The sequence below is a fragment of the Aplysia californica genome, unplaced genomic scaffold (assembly GCF_000002075.1).
Source record: "Aplysia californica isolate F4 #8 unplaced genomic scaffold, AplCal3.0 scaffold00118, whole genome shotgun sequence".
Lineage (NCBI taxonomy): Eukaryota > Metazoa > Mollusca > Gastropoda > Aplysiida > Aplysiidae > Aplysia > Aplysia californica.
The window spans coordinates 1,392,994-1,403,295 of record NW_004797388.1 but is presented as its reverse complement, the minus strand read 5'-3'; the positions used below and the strand labels follow the sequence as shown (position 1 = coordinate 1,403,295).

At 39.6% G+C, this 10,302-nt stretch overlaps 1 protein-coding gene across 1 annotated transcript in view; it reads left to right on the top strand.

Annotated features, from left to right (window-relative positions):
• LOC101847416 (protein PIF) overlaps positions 1–9,932 on the top strand; it is a gene marked incomplete in the record, with an annotated part of 19,727 nt that extends 9,795 nt beyond the window's left edge. The window contains 8 exon segments of the mRNA XM_013081167.1: positions 422–545; positions 1,353–1,535; positions 2,390–2,560; positions 4,619–4,797; positions 5,999–6,163; positions 7,416–7,521; positions 8,108–8,190; positions 9,268–9,932. Coding sequence (XP_012936621.1) covers positions 422–545; positions 1,353–1,535; positions 2,390–2,560; positions 4,619–4,797; positions 5,999–6,163; positions 7,416–7,521; positions 8,108–8,190; positions 9,268–9,309 — 1,053 coding nt within the window.
• Between the last annotated feature and the right edge of the window lie 370 nt (positions 9,933–10,302).

Genomic DNA, 10,302 nt, shown 5'->3' with positions numbered 1-10,302 from the left:
GAGAGAGAGAGAGAGAGAGAGAGGGAAGGGGGGGGATAAAAATAGTATTCTTGCAATAAGAGTATCCTTTACTCTTAGATACTATCGTAACCAATTTCTCGCTGAGATCAACTAACTCCGACCAAGGCTTTCCTAGTTTTTCTTCTTTTCTGTTCAGAAAAAAAGATACACAATGCTAAATGAACATGTCTCTGAAATCATCAACCTCTTTAAGTCATCCTTTCTAGAGTCAGTGCTTTTTGTGTCCTCCAGTTCCTAAACTTTTTTTTACATTCGTAGTTTTATTATAGTCAGTTCATTTTGTCTTCCAATTGGGTATTCCAATCCTTGATATTTTCGATTCCAAATTTTGATAACAGTATGTTCTATGTCTTCTTATTGAGTATTCTTCCTTTCATTTATTTTTTTTTCAATTCTCAGCATTGATGCCGTGACCATGGGAGTGTCAAACACAATAGCTGTCGTGCGCCAGTGTCCATTTGGTCTTTTCTGGAGCCAGCAAACCAGAACTTGCGAACAAGCAAGTATAATCTCTCCAGCTGAAGGTAAAACTTAAATGAATTTCATAAGAAAAGGGGAGACAGTTTCCGTGATCATCATCAAAAATGTGTCTTTTCATTAATTTTGACAACAGTAAAGAGGCGTTGCTACAAATAGTCTCTGGGCGTGGCCTGTCATAGCTGGTCTCGATTGTGTACAACTTAGTGCTTCTCTTAATGGAGGCGTTTTGCACAATTTAGATGACGTAGGAGGCGGGCTTCGACCTTGCCTGTCATAGACAACCAGGGCTGAAAGGGATCCAATGCTTCAGGAGAAATACTAGACAAAAGTTCTCCTCACATGAGAATCGAAATCAGGTCTTCTGTGTGCGATGGTGGAGCGCCTAACCGCCACACTGCAAACACCAGTTGTTTTGCTCTGATTATTGGGTAACGTGTAATGCGCAAGGATATACCCATGACAAGTGCCGGCTCTGAATCCCCTCTCAGACGAGCAAAAATGAACTGAGCAATATTTAAATCAGCCAGTTATTATTATGGAGATACCGTTCATATATAAGGGTAGGCTAGAGTTACCTTGTTGACATTTTGAAATGGGAAGGGAAATTAATACCAATTATTTTCTCATCTATTACGAAGATTGTCCCTGTCTCAATATTGAAATTGACAACTGAGATAAATGCTTTTAAAAAATAATATCAACACTCGCCATGTTTTTTTTTCAAAACTGGGTTGAATGAAGGTTCTACTCCTGTCCACTTTTTCATTTTTAAGTTCTTTTTTAAAATGTGGGTTGTTAAACAAGATATTGCTTTTGTCTTTGTAACGCTCACCCCGCCTTCTGTCTCCCAGATGAGTGCAACGGTAGCCGATCCCGCACCAGAAGTTCCAACAACTGTCGTGGCTACTATGCATGCGTGGGTAGGCGGTCCGTCCCCAACTGCTGTCCAATGGGATACGCCTACTCCAAGGTCGGATGTGTGGTGTGCCCGGGATGTATAGATTCCTGCTCCTCCGTGTCTGCCGCCAGAACATGTGAGAGCCGGATGTGTTAGAAAACTGTGCTTTCTCTTAACATTATTTTTAATGTAGTCGTTTTTTACGCCATCAACGACACAAATTAGATCACTTGGGAGCCGGCTTCGACTCTGCTTGCCTCAATCAACCCTGGAAGAGAGGGATACAACACCGAGATACTCCATACAAATTCTCTTCTCACTGGAATCGAACCCAGGTTTTCGGCACGTGTAAATGTGAAACTCTTATTCACTACACCACAGACGCCTTGGTATTTTATTTTCTCTGAGAGAACTTGAAATTTACTTGTTGTCTTAGTTCGAAAAGCACAAGCTCAAATAAATATTCAGTTGTAAAGGTATGTCATAATCCGTCTTCACCACTTCAGTATTCAAAATGTGATTCAGAGAATGGCTGACAGGAGCTAAGTCTGCAGCTGTTAAAAAGATGAGACTTTCAAACATTTCTCCAACTCTAAAAACCAGTCACTTTTTCACCGCACCACCTACCTATCTCACTTCACCCGAAAAGTGCAGCTCAGAAGGACTGGAGAAAAGGGCTACGTAGACAAAGATACCTTGGGTGGCTGTCGGGTTCTCTGGAGTTGGTTCCGTCTTATTTCCTATCAAACATCTAGCGTCCTGATCGTTCCTTCTTTTCTGTGTGTTTACTCTCAAGCAGCACCTCTTATCTTCGGCACTTATGTGACCTATCTCTGCTGCAATTGCCGTAAAACTTTTACTGAAACAAAAGCAAAACAAAACAAAACAAAAACAAACTGAAAAAACAAACAAACAAAATATTGCTTCCTTCCACTTTGCCCTTTTCAAACCGGAACTGTACCCCCCCCCCCCCTCACATCCTGTTCCCAGACGCATGCGTGTTCCGGCCCGTGTGGAACGACCCCACCTCGTTCGAGCGGTACAGGCTGTCCAGTGACGGAGAGGGAAGCTACGTGGCGCAACAGTGCCCAGACAACACTTACTTCAATCTGGCCAGCTGTGACTGCGTGCCTAAACCCTGGAGAGCAGAGAATGAAACAGGTAATGTGTTCTCAAAGTAACGAAACACCCACCTCCCCCTGCACCCCAAAACAAACAAACAAAATATAAAAACAAACAAACAAACAAACAAACAAACAAACAAACAAACGATTTTTAACATTAAAAAGGGAACCACAAACGATAGATTCCACCCCTCCCCCCCCCCCCCCCAAACATGAAGAAAATACTTTTTCCCCAAATTAATTTTTTTATGTATAAGTATACAATAGGGTAAGATTGGTGGCTTATATGATTGATAGACTGTGAATGATTTCGTGAGGAAGACTTTGATACCGGTAAGACAAAAGAGGAAGGAATAGTTCGGTGACCATTTTACAAGTACCGGATAAACAAGTACCGGATAAACACGTACCGGATAAACACGTACCGGATAAACACGTACACAGGAATTGTTTTGTTTTGTTTTTGCCAATGACTCCTTACAATAAGACCTAGACTCAACATTTCCCCGGTTAACTCCCTAAGGACGTCGTGCAGTCATGTCGTTGGACAACGTCTTCAGACGTGCTCTTTTTACACACTTTTTAATGACCGGGCTCCGTCGTGGGTGTACCCATGAGTGCGGCAAGTAGTACCCAAAAAAAAAGGTTAAAAAAGAAAATGGATAAAACGTTATAGAACTTCATTATTCATACAAAAGTTTCAATTCTGGATTCTTTATCTGAACTGGATAAGACAGACGAGAACATGCATACTAATTTGAACTTTTTATATTTGTACGTTGTGGTTAAAAATGTGCTGCAACATTACCTTAGGTCTGTCGATGATCAGATATTTATATATATATATATATATATATATATATATATATATATATATATATATATATAGATATATATATATATATATATGTGTATATTTGTGTCTGCTACGTTCTTGAAGAGTTAATTTCCTCACCTCACTGGTTACTGAAGTGACAGCATATTGTATATTATTACTGGGTTTTTTATCCTTTCTGTATAGACGATTGAGAATGTGTTGATCCTCCATCGACACATTGGAGATAGTTTAGGAGGCTGGCTACTTCGACCCCGCCTGTCATCACCACCTATGCTGGTGTGGAATATTATGATCCACCAAAACGATGAAGATACTTCTCTAAATATCTCAAGGAATTAAACTCATGCAATTTCCATTTTTCTCTTTTTCATTAAGAATTATAAGCCATTCAAACTCCACGAGTTATTATTAGAAAGTGTTTTGTGTAAGAAGATGATCTATATGTATATTTGGTCCTTAACCCAATCCGTACGCCCTGGGGGGTCATTTTGTACCCCCGGGGTTGTATCATTCACATTTTAGAATACTTCTAGTACGAAGATCTCTTTGAAACTTTCAGTATTTCTCAAAAGATCTTTTTGACAGACTGCTAAGCAAAGCGTACGGATCGGATTAACGAGTAAATTTCCTCTTTGGAAAATGGTGGCTGAGAGTTGGCAACGTCGTACGGATACGATAGTAAAACACAACATACTGATAGGGTTCAATCGTTTTGAAATTGCTTTCCCACTCCATCAGTACAATATCATACATCACGGGTCTCAAAGGCCCTGCCTGTCAGGGCCAACAGGTACTGAGAAAGTTGTAACATCCAACAAAAAGACAAAAATACTTGACAAAACATTCCTCCACGCGAGTCTTTTGTGCAAAATGTGCGAAATTAATGCCCTTTGTAATATTGTAAGGTTATTTTGAGAGGCGAGACCTCCAAATGTAACGTCCATATCCGATAAAAGCGAACCAGATGGGAACAATCGTGTAAAGCGCTTTTACCAAGGACAATGTCAGTCCCAGCTGAACCGTGAGCCCCCGAACACTCAATCTCACGATTACGAGTCCGGCAGCCTAATCACTGACTACGCTGACACCATTCACTCTTTTGGTGCGTTGGGAAAAGAACCACAGCTGTCAGATTTTTGAGAAACTGCATTTTTTTAAAGAAATAAAAATTTTGGTCTTAGTACAATTTAACAGCTGTCCAGAGAATTATTATTTTTTGAACGAAAACATAGTAATATGTTGCTTCTTTTCCTTCAGTTTGTGGACCAAGACTTGACATTCCAAACTTTGCTATACGCCGAAGTGAGTTCACGTCTGAGAACATCCAGCTGACTAACCTGGGGCAGGCAGTGCTGGATGGATCCACCTCCAAACTGCGCATCAATCTGGATGGAAATGCTGACTTTGCAAATTATGGGGGACCATTGGTTATACAGGTGAAGAATGTCTTCTCCTCTGTGTTTTCCTCCTCAGTTGTTCTGTTTTGTTTAGTTCTATGTTATTGTCATTGATAACCTTGGTGCTGTTGTTGTGTTGTTGTTGTTGGTGGTGGTGTTGTTGTTGTTGCTGTAATTGTCGTTGTTTTGTTGCTGCTGTTGTTGTTGTTGTGTATGTGTGTGAATGTGTGTGAGAGTGTATGTTTGTATGAATGAGCCTCAGTGGCTCATCAGATCAGGGGACAACGGAGTCCATTATTGCATTCTGTTAAGCGGTGGCGTTGGTGGCCTAGTGGTTAAGCAACCGGATTCGTAATCGTGAGGTTGCGGGGTCGGGGGTTCGAGCCGCAGGCCCGACATTGTGTCCTTGGGAGAGGCACTTTACACGAATTGTCCTCACTTCACCCAGGTGGGAATGATCGTGTCAATATATGAGTGTTTTAGCGCCTATAAATGGCTGCTTGCACTGTATGCTTCCCAGGAAGTTGATGTTGTTTCAGAATGCTCTCAGGCTGCTGGGGTAATAGTATAGATTGTGAAGCGCATAGAGCTTGCTGTAGAGCGGGGATTTGCGCTATACAAATGCTATCTAGTATCTATTATTATGCCTCCGGTGTGTCCACCGCGACCCCGAAAAGGAATGTTCTCGTCAAGGCCACAGCCTCCTTGGGGTAACGTGTTGTTGTTTTTATTGTTTTTGACGAAGTTGTTTTTAGATGTTGTTGATATGTAAACAACACAAAATAGACACATTTAGTCACAACAGATCAAGATAATGTGTCATTGGAAAAGATATTTTACACAAATTTTCCTCACTCCATCCATGTGAAAAGGGGAATCAGAAAAAGACAGCATACTCTCTTGCCAGTTTGTTAGTGCTTGGGCACTTAACTGACTACTAGCATAGTATGCTACCCCGGAAACTCAGAATGCTTCTGAGTGTTCTTAGGTCTACTGAAGTAATAATATAGGTTGTAAAGCGTATAGTATAGAGCTTCATAATGAACGGTGATATGTGCTATGCGAATGTTATTAATTAGTTCATTTATTTATTTATTTATTTATTTATTTATTTATTTATTTATTTATTTATTTATTATTCGTTTATTCATTTATTTATTCATTTATTCGTCCTTTCATTCATTCATCCATTCATTCGTTCATTCATTCACAACTGCCCCTTTGATATTATCGTCTGCAGTTCCGGTACAAAGAGAGCGAGGAGATCGTGTCCCGCCAGGCTCTGCTGTCCAGTCCCGACTGCCCCCGCGCAGGCTTCCTGCTGATTACAGTGGACAGAGAATCCATCCTGATGGAAGTTACCACAGACGGGGGGCTCCTCACCACGCTCAAACTGCCCACAGCTGTGAGTAGATCAGTGACGCTCATGGCCTATCTAAGGACAAAAGGGATCTTGAAAAGCCCCTTCCGAAAAGGGTTATACAAATTATTTATTATGTGCATAATCACGTATCATCATCATCCGGTGCCTTGCCGATTGGCGTGTACGATCATGAACCTCCACTTCACTCTGTCTTGCGTTGCAGTAATGGTGTCTGGTGTTCTTGCTGCTCCCGGCCATGTTGTCATCTTGTCCTGTATCTTTTCCCTCTGTCTGCTTTTGCCTTTCTTTCCATCAAACTTGCTTGTTGTTGCAATATTCTCCAATGCTTCTTTCCGCATTTTGTGTCCGAAGAAATTTGCCTGTCGCTTTCATATATTACATATACACTTACAAATTATGTAAAGCTCCTAAAGCTGTGTTCACACGGGAGTTGGATTATACAAATAAAAGAAACCAGGACTTCCCCCTTTGAGCAATTGTTTCTGCTCAACACCTTGTATGTAAACTTTAAAAAAACATTTCAGGATGGAGAGAACTGAAAAAAGTTGATCAAAGACATAAAAAAGTGTAAATTTGCAGTTTCCAAGGACACCAAAGTTTTGGAGGTCACCAAACTTTAGCAGCCATTGTCTTTCCTACACCAGGTAAACCCCATCTCATTCAATCGCAAATACATGTATCTCGACCTCTTGTCATGATAGATAGGCATTTTTCCATTAAAAGTAAAGCAAACACACAAGCTTTAAGATGATACCAATAACTCTAAATGGTCCAAAACTGAAGAGCGCCCGATTCCACCACGCCGTGACAAAATTAAAGTTCAGTTACATTTGCAACCATCTGATGTTCTTTTAGTGCGTTATTGTCAGCTTTACTTTCCTCTTCCTATTGAGTTTAATAATGAAATATACATGTATAGTTTTATTTTTATATTTACGTGCACGTGTTTTTTACGGTCCTGCACAGCCAAGAAAAATGTCCCCATGGGACAATACATTTGTATCTTATCTTATCTTGTCTTATCTTATCTATCTTGTCTTATCTTACCTTGTCTTACCTTGTCTTATCTTATTTTACCTTAGCTTAACTTAACTTATCTTATCTTATCTTATCTTATTTTATTTTATTTTATTTTATTTTATCTTATCTTATCGTATCTTATCTTATCTTATCGTATCTTATAATATCTTATCTTGTTTTACCTTATCTTATCTTATCTTATTTTACCTTGTCTTTTTTTCCTTCTTATGTTTATTGTCGCGATCGCTTCTAGGGCTTCAAACCAGATGAATGGAAGACACTCCGTGTGGTAGACAACAACGACTACATTTCCTTGATGGTCAGTGACGGCGAGGACGGCTACGTGACCCGGACGAGAGGTCAGTGCTTGTGTGTGCGCCTGTCGTGTCGTGGCTGTGTTCGTTAAACGTCTTTTTAGTGCTCGAGAGTGAGAGATAGATGGATGAATGGATGGATGGATGGATGGATAGATGGTTGGATGGATGGATGGATCGATGGATGGATGGAAGGATGGATGGATGGATGGGTGGATGGGTGGATGGAGGGATGAATGGATGGATGGATGAGACTCGTACAAGAGGTTAATACTTGTGGGAACTTCTTTCGTATCTTGGATGGGTTTTTTTTAAAGTCTTTTTAATGCTTGAAAGTTCAGATAAATAGATTGATAGATAAATAAATAAGTGAATAAATGGTGAATGAATGAGATTTGTACACGATTTTACTCGTGTGTACTTCCTCTACCTTCGGTGTGGTTTTTCTTTTTTTGTGTGTTTTTTTTTGTTTGTTGTCTTTACTAGTAGACATGAGAGTCTGAGAGTTAAAATTTAATCAACTTTTTAGATGGATGGATGGATGGATGGATGGATGGATGGATGGATGATAGATTATTTCTTTCTTCCACTGAAAGTTAAGATATATTGATGATATCCTGGTTCTCACCAGCTCCCGCGAGCCCTTACGTCCAGTGTGGCCTTGACCTTGGAAGTGCTAACTTTGTCAATGGCTTCAAAGGGCAGATCGAACAGGTAAGGATGAGTGACTGAACACTATGCTACCAATGAGGTCTGGAGTAGTAGTAGTAGTAGTAGTAGTAGTAGTAGTAGTAGTAGTAGTAGTAGTAGTCGTAGTCGTAGTCGTAGTCGTGGTGGTGCTGGTGGTGGTAATCATCATCATCATCATTTTGAAAAAATAGTATTATCATATGCCTTTTATAACTATTATGACTCCAATAGATCCTGGAAAACTCAGAGATATTCTCGGCTTCCTGGGATCATACAGCGCAGGCAGCCCATTAAACTATTTTAACCAGTAAAATAGAAACAAGATTCTGTGCTGTATAAAGTCGGGTCCTCATTCCCACCTAGCTGAAAAGAGGAACACTAAGTGTAAAATGCCTTTCGCCAAAGACACAGCGTTGGGCCCTAGCGGGGTTTGAAGCCATGACTTTTCGGTTACGAACCCAACAGCTTAACCGCGAGACCACCAACGTTGTAATTTTAAAAATCAAATATTATCTCTTATATTGAGCAAAATTAGAATGAACTATTTTACATTTACTGTGTGCTTCTACGACCTATCCATTTTATTAGGTATATCCACAAATACAAATCACATACACTGGTACACAGGTACAAGTGAAGTCATTAATTTTATATTAATATTATAGTATTCATAGATAGCAATTAATTGACACATGTTTGATGCTTGTTTCGATAGCTTTAAGGAAGAAAATGCGACATTGCGAATGGTGTTGTTCACATCTAAATCAGTTGTTAAATGTTTCTTTTTTTCTTTCTTTCTTTTTGTCTTTCTTTCATTCTTTTAGTTTTTTTCTTTCATTCTTAACCACTTGGTTGCTATTACGCCCCCCCCCCCCCCCCCCCCAATCCTGCTACGCGAACCCTTGTGATTTTGCGATGGTTTAGCTCGTATTCCTAAAACATCTGCTAACGTTAAGACTGTGCCAATATTGTCCTAGTACAAATGTACTATAATAAGTACTAACCGAAAGAAATCATGTCAGGGTTTTTTGGGGGTTTTTTTTAACGAGCGTCTAAGTCACTTGGCGACACTGATTTTCCTCTAACATATTCTTTCCTCAGTTCACATTTTACCAGTGCATCCCAACAAATATAGTGGGTTAGGCTGGACTAAAATTCAAGACATAGAAACGCTGCCAATGCGACCCGTTGCTGAATGAAAATCAACAGTTTCGCTCACAACAACAGCAACCACTAAATAGAGACAACATCATCAAACCTGCTGTTGGATTTGTTCCCAAGATCTGAGCGACAACCAATGAATTAAAAGCTTCACGCATATGGACATTTTTTTACGAAAATAAAAAGAAACAATTTCACCCAACAGAATTTGCCTGTTGTTTCTTCACCGGTAGGAAAAGAATTGATAGATTGCTTGTCGTTTTGTATACACACTGGATGTGGGTCTTTTACAGAGCTACACAGCGTCTTAAAATTTCATTAGATTCAGAAGACTAATAATGAGTTAAGTTTTTCGAATTTCTTTCACTGCATTTTCCTCAACGAGAGAACTTCGTGGCAAAGCAGCCACCTGTACAGTTTCAATCTTATGTCTGCGTTTTATTTCTATTGTACTTCTTTTTCCGTTTCCAAATTGTAAAATATGTTTCTCGTCAAGGTGAGAGAGTGGGCTGGACAGTGTTGTGTTGTTGTTTAATGTGGTTTTGTCATGATAAACGTCATTAATATTTTCTCATTAAACACAATGTGTGTTTTTTCCACCGGAATTCAGCATTCTGTGTTCACTATTTCTTCTATAAAGTACAGGGTGATCCCAAAACAACTGTACAACTTCTTTTGTTAACATTTTCCTTCACACTGAAGTTTTTCGTTTCAAATTTGTATACAACATTTGGAAGTCGAAAGGAATTTGTCTGATATTCATTTTAGATCAATCTACAGAATAACTTTGCTCTACAAAGCCGTAAATAAAACACCCCATTTTCAGCTATGTCCCCATTTTTGTAGAATGACGTACTAGTTCGCCTGAGGCATACCACTAAAAATCCCAACGATTGTGCCATATTGAAAACTACAGTAGTCTAACAGGCCAACAGAAGTTTGCAGATAGTTTTTCTCAAGTTTCCTTTGCCTGCT